The 16,761-nt window shown below is 36.9% G+C and overlaps 1 protein-coding gene across 2 annotated transcripts; it reads right to left on the minus strand.

Moving 5' to 3' along the window:
• Positions 1 to 957: 957 nt before the first annotated feature.
• LOC107786436 (O-fucosyltransferase 10) lies at positions 958 to 16,534 on the minus strand. Of its 2 annotated transcripts, XR_012700064.1 has the most exons (11): positions 16,038 to 16,533; positions 14,990 to 15,068; positions 13,449 to 13,516; positions 12,841 to 12,929; positions 12,097 to 12,294; positions 5,860 to 6,064; positions 5,589 to 5,756; positions 3,271 to 3,438; positions 2,403 to 2,593; positions 2,016 to 2,102; positions 1,546 to 1,683 (listed from the first exon to the last, which is right to left on the minus strand). XR_012700064.1 is itself a non-coding variant. In XM_075232868.1 (10 exons), the coding sequence occupies exons 1-10, from the start codon at positions 16,341 to 16,343 to the stop codon at positions 1,491 to 1,493; spliced, it is 1,665 nt and encodes a 554-aa protein (XP_075088969.1). In that variant the 5' UTR covers positions 16,344 to 16,534; the 3' UTR covers positions 958 to 1,490. The 2 variants fall into 2 exon arrangements, 1 of the variants encoding a protein (XP_075088969.1); XM_075232868.1 differs by lacking the exon at positions 2,016 to 2,102 and having other exon boundaries at positions 958 to 1,683; positions 16,038 to 16,534.
• Positions 16,535 to 16,761: the final 227 nt, after the last annotated feature.

Genomic DNA, 16,761 nt, shown 5'->3' on the forward strand with positions numbered 1-16,761 from the left:
CAAATAACTAGGGCCGGCAAAATGGTTAAACGAAAATAGTTAATCACCCATATTATTCACTCAAAAATTGGTTGGACAATGAACTTTTTAAAAACGGGTCAAATATGGATAAGAATCATATTATCCATTTAGAAAATGACCAATCAATGGGTTTAACTTTTATATTTGTAAAGCCTCAAATTGGGGTTCCTCAAAAAGTGATCATATTCAAGAAGTCATGAATAATATGGTTACCCATATTATCAGCCGGTTATCCCGTTTTTTATCTGTATTAAATATGGATCGGGTTGGATAATTTATCCATTTTCAACCCAAACCATATCCAACCCGACCCGTCCGTTTGTCGCTCCTACAAATAACAAAGAACCTATGTTCTGCACCAAACTAAGTAAGTCGCATGTAAACGAACGTTTTATGTTATACCGCTAAATATATATGCTTAAATTTTAGATATCCATGAAACTGGAACTACCACTATAATCAGGCACATAAATATGATATAGATATACCATCTAAGGTAGAAAAAAATCATAATTTTAATGCATAAAAAGAAAACTGAGTTAATTTTGCAATAAACGTACCCAATTAAATATTTTAATAGGTGGAAAAGAGGAGGTCGTGTAACTTTCTATTCATCTAAAAGATAAAATAAAGAGTACAAATCTATCGTTTTTGAAGAATCCATCTTCATCATTAAGCTACAATGAGTTGGATGGAGAGGGGCTAGTGTCATGGAATCTTAATATAATAACCCCTTCTGTTTCCCCCTTACATAACCACTACGAAGTTTAAACCTCCTTAAGCTCTCTTACCTTACGGGAAATACCCAAGCAAGTTGGGCTATATGAATCTTCATTCTCCATGACGCTTCATTTAAGTTCATCTTAGTCCAATATTATATAAAGCTGCAAAAGACCTCAAGACACTTGCTTAGGTAGAAACAATTGGCACGATAAATCCTGAAATTCAATTTACTAAAACTTATAGTATTATAATAGGTAGAGTATTAGAGTACAAACTTCCCAGAAGCAATGTGAAAGGCAGTAACAAAATTAAAGAAGGGAGAAAGAACCAAGAATCTACACTATAAAAAAGAATAACTGAAACCTTTAGGATCTGAGAAACTGATATATCAACTCCAGACAGATGAAATGTCCTGCCTTGCTGGCTAAGGAAAAACTGGAAAATAAATTCTCATGATCTCGACTGAGATGCTTTGACAATCTTTGGTTCCTGTAATCAATGTTGGACTTGGAGCCTCAGCTCTTTTCCACCACATTCTATTGGCACATAAACTGGTATACCCCAATATGATAAGCTGGAAGTATACTGATTTCCATGGATAGCATGGCAGCACGTGGAGACTTTGTTATCATTACGCAAATAACAACCAAAATAGAAGAGTAAATGGTGCTTGCAAAAGGATCCCAGATTAGTTGATCAACTTAGACTGCTCAAAATCAGAAGAAACTTAGAACCAGGGACGAATCTCAGCGATCTACCATGAGGTACGAATTGCTTCGGTTGGTAGCTCTTTTTGACTCCCAAAGACACCTGCATTCAGGCAAAGGATTCGAATAGATAGAACCTTTTCTGGTGGACTTCTTAACTCTAGGTACCATTATGCCCTTCCTATCACTTTCGGCCAGCATTGATCCCATTTGACCCTTGAATTCAATCCAGCTGTTTAGCAGTACATGAAAAAAAACAATTATGAAAAAAGAAAACAAAAAGAAGAAAAGAAATGATGTTATGCTCTTGACGATTATGATAAAGTTGCCTGGAAATTTAAGAGAAGTGGGATGAGTAAAGATGAGATGAACTCAGAGATGATACTAGATTGGTGAGAGACAACCTAGAATGTATTAGGATCGACTCATACTATAACTTATTCCTCGTGTTTCAAAATCAGGTTAGATTTAGCCTCGGAAACATTCTGAAATGATCAACTTTTTAGGGGTAGGTTTATTCCATTTCATGCCCTTTAGTCTGTTACTATGTACATTTGAGCTCACCATTCATTTTGCATTTCAACTGTTCTGGTCCAAAGGAGGCACAAATCCTTCCCGATTCAGGTAAATGATCACGTCTTACTTTAATTCCTATAATGGAAACAGAATTAGGAAGTTAAATAAAAAACTTATCTTTTTTTTTACCTGCAGTATTAAATTTTTTTGCCATTAGATAATATGATTTATGAGCAAATAAGTTGACTCATATGCGTAAAAGTGCATGTAATTCTAACTTTGGGATCATGAACTATCAGCAACTGATGCTTTTCGTGATCACATCTTCTACCTATCGGTGTATAATGCAGGCAACAAAATCTGGATTGTACTTTCAGTTATACGAGAAGCAGAAAGAAAAGAAAATAGAAGACAGCTATAGGAAAAGGATCTGACCTTATACTTGTGTTCTGCAATAAAGATACAAGCTTGATTTTATCAGGTTTGATAGTCTTGGCGTGTCCATTAAAAAGGTACCTTCTATGACCAATCAAAAAATGAGGAAAGTTTCCCCCTTGAGTGGTTACAAATACCTCACTAAACAAGCATACTAGGTAGTCCACAGCAGCGAGTCTTGATGAATAACCCTATAAAACAAAATAAAATGGAATGAAATGAAGTGAACTTGTTTATACGCTTGGACAATCAGCTAGCTGCTTCCACTAAATAGTAAATTAGTAACATAGAACTCCAAAAAATTCCAATGACACAACACGGCTATGGCATGGATGAAAGGTCCAGTCACTAGAATCCTGTTTGCTGGTTTCTTTCTATGTCATACTGAATAAATTCTCAAAATTTTGAAATAGCCAAATTATACTTCTGATAAATCATTAGCTTGTCGGAACTTGGAAGTGCTTCTGGCATTAGATGCAAATCAATGTTGGTTGAATTGGCTGTGCAGAGAGCACAATATCTCTTTGATTCAGTGCAATTTCTTAGCTGTGGTAATTTGGAAAATGGTAGCTTGGGAAGAAATGTATTTTTTTTTTATGAAGTAGGATTCATTGCTGGCATCAAGAAGATGCAAAAAGTTACAAAAGTGAGGAGAGGAAAGAATTTTAAACTACTATGTACTAGATACATCCCTCGAAGAAATACTTGTCCAAGAACTTAGGTTCAGTTAGAGCAGAAATAGACAGTGGATATGTCCATTACTGAGTTGGTCCAATACTAGTGCATTCGATGGTGGTATTGGAGGTGGTCAACCATGTCCCACACACTATTTTTCTAAAAGAAATGACTTCTCATCAACAACTTATACCTCAAATGGAGCAAGCTCATCTTTGGTTGCCAAAGTCTCCTTGGTTTGTAGGAGAGGAAACATCTTTCGAAGAGGTGCTAGATATCTATCGGCCTGGTAAATCTTCCCAGAAGCCAAATATATTGGAGTATCTTTGGCAAATCCCATACCCCTGAGCATCATTCCGACCTATCCTGACAAAGAAAAATATATGAAACAAAAGAGTAACTGAAGGCTACAATGAAGTACTAAATGCAAGAATTTGTATACCTGCGTATACCTGCAGTTTGAGCAATGAAATTGATATTATAAATAAATGGGTAAAGGCATAAGTACCCCCTAAACTATACTCGAAGTTCCAGGAACACACATTTCCTTTACAGGGTCCTATTACCCTTCCGAACGATTTTAAAGTGTAATAAACACCATCCTAAGTGATGACGTGGCGTATATACCAAACTCTTGGTAGACAGTGAAATACACGCGTTGCCACGTGTAATTTCGCAATTTCTTATTATTTTTTTAATTCTATTTTATTTTCTTCCTTTTTTATTTTCTTTTTAAATCCAAAATATAATTAAAAAAATAAAAAGTACAATTGTTATTGTTATTGTTCTTGTATGAACTTGAAAAAGAATTGGAGGTGCTGAGCAGATTCGAAGCTTGTTGAAGTTTTGAAGTTGAGAATTAAGTGCTAAACTCATTCTAGATCCTTAGTTGCTACTGAGATTCGAAAATGGAGAAAGAATTTCGAATCCACCGTTGTTGAACCTGAAAAATCTTGAAGAGCAAGAAAATAGATTTGTTAAAATTCTTGGTTGTTGGCGAAATTGATTGCTAGGATTTGATGATGATGTTGTGCAGCTGCAGAAATTTGAGCTTGATTGGTGCGAATTTAGCTGAGATTTCGTTGAATTGTGAGACCCAAAATCAGATTTGAAGCTCTTGAAAATGGGTGACAAAATGTTCATGAAACTCAAGTGTGTTTAGGACGAAGGACTCTCGAAAATCAGCTTTGAGACTAACACATGGCCGTTTCGTATCGTTACAACTTTTTTCTTTAAGTTCCCACGCGCTTGAAGGAGGTGGTCACTTTTTGGTCCACATCACCACATAAGGTGCAAATAAGAAAAAAAAAAGTTTTTTTTTTTTTTTTTTGGGGGGAGGGGGGGGGGGGGGGTTAATAGGACCCCTGGAAAGTAAAGATGTGCCCCTGGAACTTCGGATATAGCACATGGGGTACTTATGCCTTTTCCTTAAATCAGAAAAATAACCTCTCAACTAATTGGCATTCCATATTGAAAGAAAATAAAAATTGAACTTTTCATTTTTAACATCTTTTCCCAAAAATCATGGTTGATAAAGTATACGACCTTCCTTTACTTGTTTCTGTTTCTAAATTTGTCTAAGTTAAAGAAAAAATTGGCAGCACTCTCATTATTCTTCTTCACTTCATGATATTCCTGGCAAGATAGCAGCCCCCACAAGGTGAAAAATGATTTTACTGAATATAGTTAGAAAAATACTTCTCAGCATTTATGGTCAAACATATGCAATTATTATAATGTCTCTCAGTTTTATGAAAAGGGGTAGAATGATTGAACAAGCCCTAGGACTATCCATCTAAAAGCTTGCCAGGAACAGAATAAGGTTTTTGTAAAGGTTTTAGTTCGACAGCTAGACACAAAGCTTCTACAAGTTATACCAATAATATATTCACCTCTTTTGATTACCAGAGTAGTTAGGAAAACCAAAAAGATAAGAGAAAGGTTACACTCCCTGTATCTATCCTAACCCCAGCCCCTATTCATCAAGAAAGATCATTGAGAAGAAACACATAGTGTTTGAAGCAGAGAAACTAAAAATGATTCACAATTTCCTGACTCCTCGGAAGGTCAACATTGGCATGTGTCCCATCAAGCCTCAGAGACCTAGCCCTTCTAAAAGATACATTCAGCAAAAGAGTGCACTAAAATGCAATTTTGACTTGTAGCAATTTGCAGTAGACACTCCAAGTATTAACAAGTATTAACAAGTATAACAAATAATTTCTTCCAGATCTACTCTGAAAGCTTCTCAATTGTACAATTTATTTCTAATTGAGAATTGGCTGGTGTTCAAGGCTGAAATACAGCACGTTGGTGCAATATTTTCACTTTTAGCACTTAAGGCATAAGAGTTGCATTCAGCCTATAAGAATTACCTTCTCCTCTGCGGAGAAATATAACAGTTAGATCAGGATATGACTTAGGTAGTGTAATACTGATACATCCATTTTCTTGCTCCAGATAGGAAGCCCAATTTTATTTGAAGGTAAACAGATAAAAATAAATTCTAACCTCTACAGGGGTCATAGGACATTTTCCATTTATGCGGTTGAGACCAGGTGCAATAACACGATATTTTTGTTTGAACTTCTTCCCCCATCCTTTCTCACGTACCACATCCATTTCTGACTTTTCAACCACTCCTCCATCATAAATACAACATGAAAAGGCTACCATGTCCTTCACATGTAAGAGGGAGTTTGCATCATTAGATTGTTGATCAACAGTGTCAATGGACTTCCAGAAAATCCTTTGCAAGCAGAACTAGGAAGAGAGACTGTACCTCCTCAAAGCGAAGGTGGATAGAAATATACTTCCCAACAGAGTTAGAGCTCCTCTCAATCATGCGCTTGACTAACTTCTTTGCAAGTGTCGATATGGCCAAGGAGAACCTCAAAGCTTCATAATTGGAAAAGCATCTCAGGAATTGAAGATGAGATGGAAGATGCATTGATAATCTATTAGCAAATGGGGAAATATGAACAACCCTGCATATAAAGTAACTAGTGAATGGATAATGTAGGTCTGCATAAGTAACAAAAGAAAGTGATATTTACAGCTAACTACATTCTTCTCTGTGAATGCCAGCTCTTAACATTCTTTCCTACTAGGAAAATGAAGTAGCATCCACTAGAAATTGAAAAAGAGTCATGCTAGATACAAGACTCTAAGAATAATAGTTAAAACTTAGGATTACAACAACAACAACAACCCACTTAGGATTAAATAGAAAAAATTGCTCTGATACCAATTGTTGCGGAAGCCAAATGTATATAGTGTGAATAAGTCACAACTACTATACCAAAAATTATGACAGCCACCAAATAATAAATAAGACAATAAAGCAACAATAAAGGGAACACCAGAATTTACGAGGTTCGGCTAATTTTGCCTACTCCTCGGACACAACCAATATTTTATTTCACTCAAAAAATACAAGTGAAATAATACTAAAGAGAGAAGATACAAATGTCTTAAACAGATGAGAAGGCAAATGAGAGGTGTATTTAAATCCTAAACATTAAGCCTTCTTTTATAGGGGGAAAACCCCCCAACTATTCATTTCTCACCGATGTGGGACAAACATTTCTGCCAACTACTTTAACAAATCTCCACCTTGGCAAAATTCCACATCTTCAATTTTCTCTCAATAACAAATTTTGATTGTGTCTTCATCTTCAATCTTCAGTTTTCAACAATGTTGATCAAATCCAAACAATGTTAAAACTTGACCGCAGTCACCACCTTTGTCAGCATATCAGCAGGATTCTCCGTAGTATGAATTTTCTTCACCGTGACTCCACCTTCTTCTATGATTTCTCGTACGAAATGATACCGAACATCAATGTGCTTCGTCCTTGCATGATAAACTTGGTTCTTCGCTAATTGAATAGCACTTTGACTATCACAAAAAATTGTGATACCTTTTTGTTCAACACCAAGCTCCTTTAGCAATCCTTGAAGCCAAATTGCCTCTTTCACAGCCTCTGTAATAGCCATGTACTCTGCCTCTGTTGTAGACAAAGCAACTGTTGACTGCAAAGTAGACTTCCAACTAACTGGTGTCTTTGCAAAAGTAAACACATAACCAGTAGTTGATCTTCGTTTGTCCATATCACCCGCAAAATCTGAGTCACAATATCCAACTACAAACTGATTGTCTTCCTGCTCAAAAACTAACCCAACATCTACAGTATTATGAATATACCGTAGAATCCACTTCACAGCTTGCCAATGCTCCTTCCCTGGATTGTGCATATATCTGCTAATAACTCCAACAGCTTGTGAAATGTCAGGCCTTGTGCAAACCATTGCATACATCAAGCTACCAACAGCATTTGCGTATGGTACCTTTGACATATACTCTCGTTCAGCTTCATCCATTGGCGACATAGTAATACTTCGCTTAAAATGGGGAGCAAGTGGAGTACTAACTGGCTTAGTCTTGTTATCTATGCCAAAACGTTGTAGTACTCTCTTCAAATATTCTTTCTGAGATAAACAGAGTTTCTTTGAACGTCTATCTCTAATTATCTCCATGCCAAGAATTTTCCTTGCCTCACCCAGATCCTTCAACTCGAACTCCTTCTTCAGTTGAATCTTCAACTTATCAATTTCTTCCGAATTCTTGGAAGCTATCAACATATCATCAACATATAGGAGAAGATATACAAAGGAACCATCTTTAAGCTTGTGCAAATACACACAATGATCGTATTTGCTTCTCTTGTACCCTTGCTGCAACATAAACTCGTCAAATCGCTTGTACCATTGTCTAGAAGATTGTTTCAATCCGTACAACGATTTTTCAAGTTTGCACACCATATTTTCTTTTCCAGCAACTTTGAATCCTTCTGGCTGAGTCATGTAGATTTCCTCCTCCAAGTTTCCATGTAAAAACGCAGTTTTTACATCCATCTGAACTAGTTCCAAATCCAATTGTGCTACCAAAGCCAACATAATTCTAATGGAGGAATGTTTTACAATTGGAGAAAACACTTCATTGTAATCAATTCCCTCCTTTTGAGCATATCCTTTGGCCACCAATATTGCTTTGTAGCGAACATCTACTTGGTTAGGAAATCCTTCCTTCTTTGCAAATACCCATTTGCACCCAATTGCTTTCTTTCCCTTCGGGAGATTGGCCAATCTCCATGTATGATTCTGATGAATGGACTGTATTTCATCATTCATGGCAATCCTCCACTTATCTTCTTCTGAACTTTGGACAGCGTCTTTATAAGTGGTAGGAACATCATCAGCTACAATTGAGGTTGCACAAGCAACCGTCTCTATGAGACGAACAGGTTTCGTTATTGTTCTTTTTGGCCTGCTGGTTGCTATTGATTCAAGTTGTTGTTGAGGTTCCTGAGTTGGAATCTCCTCTACTGGCTCTTCTTCCAGAGGGTAATCTTCATTTGTTTCCTCCTCTGCTTCTTGTGTAGGAAAAATAAATTTTCCCTCAAACTCCACCTGCTTAGAAGCACCTTTATTTTGCTTGGTGTCTTCTGTTACCTTATTTACCATAGCAGATTCATCAAAGGTAACATCCCTGCTGAATATTACTTTCTTTGTCATAGGACACCATAAGCGATATCCTTTGACTCCAGAAGTAATTCCCATAAAAATAGCCTTCTTTGCCCTTGGATCCAATTTTGACTCCGTCACATGATAATATGCAGTTGAGCCAAACACGTGCAAAGAGTCATAATCTAAAGCAGGCTTTCCATACCATTTTTCAAATGGTGTCTTGCCATCAATAGCAGCAGATGGTAAGCGATTAATGAGGTGGCATGCATATGTAACTGCCTCAGCCCAAAATTCTTTGCCCAAGCCAGCATTGGACAACATACACTGTACCTTCTCCAGCAAGGTCCGGTTCATACGTTCAGCCACTCCATTCTGTTGTGGTGTATGTCTGACAGTGAAGTGTCGGACGATGCCATCATTTTGACAGACCTTATTGAAATGATCATTTTTGTATTCACCTCCATTGTCTGTGCGAATACACTTGATCCTCTTGCCTGTTTGATTCTCCATCATCGTCTTCCATTTGAGAAAAATTCCCAGCACTTCATCTTTGTTTTTCATTGTATACACCCACACTCTTCGAGAAAAATCATCAACAAAGGTTACAAAATAGTGTTTCCCACCCAATGAAGGTGTTTTGGAAGGACCCCAAACATCAGAGTGTACATAATCCAAAATGCCTTTAGTATTATGGATCGTTGTACCAAATTTAACCCTTGTCTGTTTCCCTTTAACACAATGCTCACAAAACTCCAAGTTGCAAGCCTTTACTCCTTTTAACAATCCTTGATCTGATAGAGTTTTCAAGGATTTTCCTCCAGCATGTCCCAAGCGCATGTGCCATAGATTGGTTGTTTCTGCCTCTTTGTCGTCATTGGATGTCACTGTTGTTGTCCCAATAACTGTATTGCCACGATAGCAGTACATATTATTATTCTTCCGATTAGCCTTCATTACCACTAGTGCACCGGAGCATACTCTCATCACTCCATTTTCTGCAATGATTTTGAACCCTTTTGATTCTAGGGCTCCCACAGAGATGAGATTCTTCTTCAAATCCGGTACATATCGAACATCTGTTAATGTTCTGATCATTCCATCATGGTTCCTTAATCGTATTGAACCAATGTCATATAAGGTAAGAGGGCTGTTATCCGCTGTGTGGACGACTTCATATTCTCCTTCTTGAAATTTCACGAACCAGTCCTTGTTGGGACACATATGATAGCTACAAGCCGAGTCCATCAACCATATGTCTGATGATGTTGATGACTCTGTTGTAACTAATGAGAAGTCTGAATCATCACAATCAGCTACATTTGAATCCATAATGGCCTTTCCATTGTTATGTTTGGCCTTATTCTTCAACTTCGGACAGTCTTTCTTCCAGTGCCCTTTTTCTCGACAAAAGGCACATTCATCTTTGCTGGGTCTGGATCTTGACTTGGATCTTCCCTTCTTTGTCCTCATTTGATTTTGAGGACGACCCCTCACAAATAGTGCTTCTCCTTCTCTGCTCTTCTGTTTTTCTCGCTTTCTTTGTTCATAGTTGTACAAAGCCGAACAAACTTCTCTGAGAGAAACTTCGTCATTTCCATGGAGTAGAGTAGTTTCAAGGTGCTCGTACTCATCAGGAAGTGACGCCAACAACATTAAGGCCAAGTCACCATCATCATAAGTTGTATCCATATTTTGCAAATTTGTGACCAACTTATTGAAACTGGTGATATGTTCATTCATCGTGGTACCAGGAACATAGGTGAAGTGAAACAGTCTCTTCTTCATGTACAATTTATTTTGACTGTTTTTCTTCAAAAATTTATCCTCCAGTGCTTTCCATAATTTACTTGCAGAAGTTTCTTTTGTGTATGGATATTTCTGCTCTCTAGCAAGGTAGGATCGAATGGTACCGCAAGCAACACGGTTGATAATTCTCCAATCTTCTTCTCCAATAACATCTGGTTTCTTTTCTTCAATGACCAGATCTAGCCCTTGTTGAAAAAGGACATCTAGAACCTCGCCTTGCCACATCCCAAAATGTCCGGACCCGTCAAAAATTTCTACCGCAAATTTCGCATTTGACACAATTCTTGTCATAAGCGAAGATGTCAATGATGACGTATTGTTGACACTTGATGTAGATTCTTCTTGTTTATTGTCTCCCATATTTGACACAAATATTATTTAATAGCTGACGACACAAATCAAGATTATTCCTTTCTGATGTAGAAGATCAGACTAAGCTGCAACCACAGAGCATACTCAGACAGAACCTTGACTCAGTTACCAAGATAAATCTTTTCTGATGTGGAAGATCAAACTATGTTGCAACCACAGAGCATACTTAGACAGTACCTTGGCTCTGATACCAATTGTTGCGGAAGCCAAATGTATATAGTGTGAATAAGTCACAACTACTATACCAAAAATTATGACAGCCACCAAATAATAAATAAGACAATAAAGCAACAATAAAGGGAACACCAGAATTTACGAGGTTCGGCTAATTTTGCCTACTCCTCGGACACAACCAATATTTTATTTGGTGGCTGTCATAATTTTTGGTATAGTAATTGTGACTTATTCACACTATATACATTTGGCTTCCGCAACAGGATTAAATAGAAAAAACATTTTTCTTCAACTTTGCATTTTTTTTTACAGAAGAGCTATCATTTTATAACACTTTGAATAATTTTAAAAATATATATATAATATAAGATTTAAAATTAATTTGAATTATAATTTGCTAAAACATGAAGAAATTATAATTTGCTTAAACTACCGAAACAACTTATATAAGCTTTTCCTTGGAGCTTATATTTTAGACTTTTAGTCCTACAATAAGACATATTGGTTAGTCAAGCAAAATAAAAGCAAAGTTCGAGAGCTGTGCGAGAAACGGAAATCTCAAGTGGACCAACATGATCACACACGTGGCAATCTAAAAAAGGCTGCAACCGACGTGGAACATGCGAAGTTCAGTCCACTGGTTCAGCAAAATTCTGCACACGTCTACAATAAAATTAGAACATCGTAATCCTGAAATATCACAACTGCCACATGTCCGTAAGCATGTTGGACAGCCTTTAAGCAAACAGCTCAAGCAGAGATGTTGACCCTAAGCTCCTCTCATTTGTGGCTTCTAAATAGGTAGTAATACACGCTATCAGATTTCATTAATCTTGTCCCACATTAATGAGCCGTCATAAGCATATGTAATCTTAGTAATTCGAGAATGAGATGCAAAATGATGTATCTTCTCACCCTGGCTGACATGATTGCAAAAGAGTGTAAAAACATACTAATAGTATTAAGCTGGCATGCTAGATTAGAAGAACCTACTAAATTTGTTCCTTCCAAACGTAAAAGAAGAAGACAGAAATGCAAGCTGCTTTCCGGTGGTCATTTGGCAGAAAGTTTTTGGAATGTCTTTAACTAGTGAAACAAGTGATAAATTTAGATAAACTGAAACCTTAAAACTACATACCTCCGCTTGAGCAAGACAGGATAAACCTCTTCCAGGTAATAGCTTGGAGGTGCCCAAGCTTGGACTCGCAAATTCCGAATATTGCTGATATTGGAATCATATTTCTCCATCAGTTCTGCTGGCAGTTCTTTAACCACTGTAAGATAATCTTTAAGGGTGGATATGAAATGGTCCTCATCATAAATATCAGCAAATCCACTGCAATGTGACAAAAAGGGAAACACCAAAATAATCTTTGTTATACAGAAGTTAAATGAATGCGATTATTGGTGTATTCGAAGCAAAATAGTGATTTAACATGAGAAAACATGCACCAAGATGAAGCACGTAGTGACTGAACCTGTACTACGCATTCTGGTGGTTAATGAAGTTTAAATTTTTATTTTCAACACGAGAAATAAAAGCCAATGGAAAGGAATATTCTTCAATTACCCCACACCCATTTCATTGTAGCAGCACAAGGTGTGCACAGATAGAAACAGAGAGAAGGTACAGAATGTGAAAGAACTAAATAAGAAAATAAATATAGGAATCTTCCTTAATCCAACACAACATTGCATTTCTTTTTGTCTTGCACATCCTTCCACTTTTTTGTAAAGGATGTTCTTGATTTCATTAAATGTGTAATTTCAGAGAGTATGAGATCTTGAGATCAAATAAGAAGGGGTGAAAATGAGGTGTAATTATCAACCATTACTTGGTAGGATTTACACATGAAGGGAAAGTACTATTCTGAAAACTTGCCTTGAATCCCTCCAGACATTATGAAACTCCAGACGAGGAATAAGCAGTGTTGCATTCAATAGCGCAGCAATGACCACTGCATTGCATATCTGCACTAAAAGCAACAAGGGTGGTTAAGCTAAATTTTCATTTACATTAATGAATAGAGAAATACCAAAAAACGTGTCCTGACGCTTAGAAACTTATATCAGCTACTACATGACTTAACTAACAAACCAGTAGTGCCCCTGATCTACCCAACTTTGAGCAACTGAATAAGCATATCAAATTCATGTCAAGGCAGCATATGTCCATCTAGCTATTCAAAACGACCAATTGCAATCACCATGACTTCTGTCTTCTATACTGTTTCTCTAATTAGGTTAGGGTGCCGAAAAACAATTACTTGGTGTTTATTTACAATGAAAATTCAAACTTGAAATAGGAATGCAGCAGCATTGTACTCTGGTAATGACCTGACAATTTTAAAAAACATGGATAAATCCAGCAAAATAAGAGATAGAAAACTCAAGTACAAAATTAAGTATACCAAATTTGCAATTTTAACAAAAGTTAGCAGAAAATTACTTGGGAAATACAGTGGCATATTGACTCATGAAATAACATACCGATGATCGCTGCTGATTGAGGCCACCATTGGCATCAACAATTAAGTAAAGATTGGCTCCAGGAGAACCTGAAATGGAATACATTTAGTTAGGTTCCTGATTTAATGTAACTACCTGCATTCCTACAATGCCCACCAACTTAATAATTTTGACCAGATGAAAACTAGCAAATGAACAATTGATTATCAATGCTAGAAATTTACTCTATCCCGTAGTTTCATCCATTTGGACTTGGTGAAGGTTAAATTTGATTTCCATCAGGCTAATAGTCTGTACTAATTTATAAGGTGGTTCAAAAACCAAAACCTTCTTACTGATACTGGTAATTCTCTGTTGCCTATAATATTTTTGTCATTTCATTTTGAAAATGAAAATTTTCACTAAAATCCAGTCTGATTGTGGAAAGTTAAATGCACACAAATTAGTCAAAATGGAGAGAGTTGTTCTAAGGAAGAATAAAATCCAGCACAAGTCAACAAGATATGTTATTTTTGTGAGAATGTACGGGAGAAAAGTCTATTATTAACAATGATATAATGAGCCCTATATATAATACATATTCTACTCCAACTACATATGGGACTAGGACATATTCTACTCCTACTACATATAGGACTAGGACTATTTACATATAACTATCTAACACTCCCCCTCAAGCCGGTGCATACAAATCATATGTACCGAGCTTGTTACATATGTAACTAATACGAGGACCAGTGAGGGACTTGGTGAAAATATCTGCAAGCTGAGCATTCGACATGCAAGGCCACTAGACTCCCCCTGAGCAACAAAACCAAGTGGTTGCTTATAAACAGAAATTGGCCGAAAGGTCGCACAAAAAATTTGAAAATAACGAGGCTAAGCCGAATTCCACACTACAAAATAGGTTCTAAAATACAACCTGAAAACAGAAACTTTCACACCCAATTACTATTCACGCCGGGAAATCAATGTTCATGCCGGAAAAGGGGTATTGTTCACGTCGGAAAAAAAATAAAAGTTGTCAGAATTTGATGGAATTTATATGGTTAGGTTCAGAATCACTGGACGAGTAAGTTGTCCTGAAGAAGTTTTGTCAAAAAGTAGCCGGAATGGCTGACACGCGCCGGAAAAGTTACTTTTCCGAACAAGCTGGTAGTGTTGGTTTTCGTACAACACTTACCGATAAGGAGATAATGCAAATTAATCTTGTGTCGTCAACCGGAAAGAGTTTCGGATCTGATGGTGGTACTGGTATATGTACAGTACCACTGTACCGGTGATGAACCAAAGGAACAAGACGAAATTGCCGGAAAATTGCACGGTGACGAGCTCTTTCTTCCCGGATGTCGCTGGAATGACGCACAACGATAATTTTCTCACTGAAGCTGTGATACCATATAAGAATGCACGGGAGAAAAATCTATTATTAACAATGATTCAATGAGCCCTATATATAATACATATTCTACTCCAACTACATATGAGACTAGGACATATTCTACTCCTACTACATATATGACTAGGACTATTTACATATAACTATCTAACAATTTTGATACCTTTAGTTGAGGCAGTATTTCCAGTGGAACAGTGTCTTTGCTCTTTTAACTTCCTTTTGTATATCCAGACAGAAGACAGCTACAGTAAGATTGACAGATCATCAGCTAATTACCAAAATGCAGAAAGCATTTCCTTTTTGGCTTACTGGTATAAAATGCAGAATGTATATGATGTTGATAGGCTTATAAATTTCCTCACTGATTAGAAATGGAACTGAGTTTATGTAAGATTACAGTTGTAAACACTATGCACCATCTTAGTGCTTGTGATTAGTACAACTTCGCTTACCATTAAACAAAAAGTACAAGATTTTGCACAATCACTGGACTAATTCATCATTACAGTAGCCCAATATTTAATCAAAATTACTGCTGTTCCTATGCAAGGTACTGCAAGAACAGAGAGGAGCGATGGAGACATGGAAAAAAACAGAGGAGGTGCAAGTAACACGTAGATTAGTCGAGGTGTACACAAGTTAACTCTGAGGACATTATAAAGAAAAATACATAATTACAGATGTGTGTGTATGTCTACTATATAAAGCAATGAAGGATAGCTGCAGCATATGCATTCGAACCAAACTATTAAATAATCCAGTGGTCCCAAATTATTCTCCATTTTGTGCTCAAACTGACATCAAATGTAGACTAATTAGTCACGATAAAAAAAATGTGGTTATTTACAATAATGTTTAGAAAGAAATTACATTTTCATTTCAAATCATTTAACAAAATTCGTGTCAAAGTTTAAAACTATTAACCAAGCGAAAACTGGACAACTATTTTGGATCGTCGCAGAAAACAACCAGCAATAGATCTTTTAACACTCAACTAAGACTTTCTCTTCATTTTTCTTTTCCCTTACGAGGTAAAAGGCTAGAAGTAACACTATTCTCTTCTCTCTTCTTTTCTTCCTTTTGCTTTCACAAAAGTAAAGTTCACTAGGGCTTTCACGAATTCCAAATTTAACACGAAGATTCTTCAGTGGAAGAGGCAGTTTCAGATCCGCTAAGCAAAGTAATAAATAAAACCAGGAAAGAAAAATTACCTGAATAGAGGAAGAGTTATCAGCTTGAATGTCAGTCCAAAGCTTCTGAAAAATCTCATGGCTACGATATACAGCACCTGCAGGTGGTTGCAGCAGGGAAAAGAGTGGCCGCACGCAGCTGATCAGTCCCGAGAAGTAGAGAAGCGGCACAACCAGCAGCAAGTGCCTCCGACGGAAGCTTCCTCGCCTGCGTAGCCTCCTCCGGGAACTTTGCCGGTTTTTTGGCGATGTCGGCGGCGAGCTTTGTGTGTTGTTGTTGTTGTTGTTGTTGTTAATGGCGTAACCATTTGCAATTTTAGAAGTCATGCTTGAAAGAAAGAGAAAAAATCTATTGTTTACATTACAGTAATGTCTGTTTTATGAGGTTTGTATTTTTCGAAGAGTGATAGTATATAAACAGAAAGAGTGAAAGAGAGGAGCGGTGTAATAAGTGGAGTGGCCAGTGGCCGTGGAGTATGGAGCCAACAATGTGGGAGGGAGAGTGAAGAAGATGCTTATAGTTGATGTCTTTTTGACTTTGAAAAAGAAAGGAAAAATGATTAATGTGGCGTTTAGTTCGGAAAATTTTAAACTGTTAAGTTTCAATTCCTTTTACTCCCCCAGCTATAAAAAGGTTGCCCGCTTCCGTTATGCGCGAGATCTAAGAAAGAATCGGACTATTTCCACGGCTTAAACTCGTAACCTCTTGGTCACATGACAGTAACTTTACCAATTATACCAAAGC

The sequence above is a fragment of the Nicotiana tabacum genome, chromosome 16 (assembly GCF_000715075.1).
Source record: "Nicotiana tabacum cultivar K326 chromosome 16, ASM71507v2, whole genome shotgun sequence".
NCBI lineage: Eukaryota > Viridiplantae > Streptophyta > Magnoliopsida > Solanales > Solanaceae > Nicotiana > Nicotiana tabacum.

Excerpts from the sequence above, each read along its gene's own strand:
- LOC107786436 (XM_075232868.1), bottom strand. The coding sequence starts at position 16,343 with ATGACTTCTAAAATTGCAAATGGTTACGCCATTAACAACAACAACAAC. Across the intron at positions 6,065-12,096 it reads CCTGTCTTGCTCAAGCGGAG|GGTTGTTCATATTTCCCCAT; the intron begins GTATGTAGTTTT and ends CTTTATATGCAG. Across the intron at positions 3,439-5,588 it reads GTCCTATGACCCCTGTAGAG|GTCGGAATGATGCTCAGGGG; the intron begins GTTAGAATTTAT and ends TTGTCAGGATAG.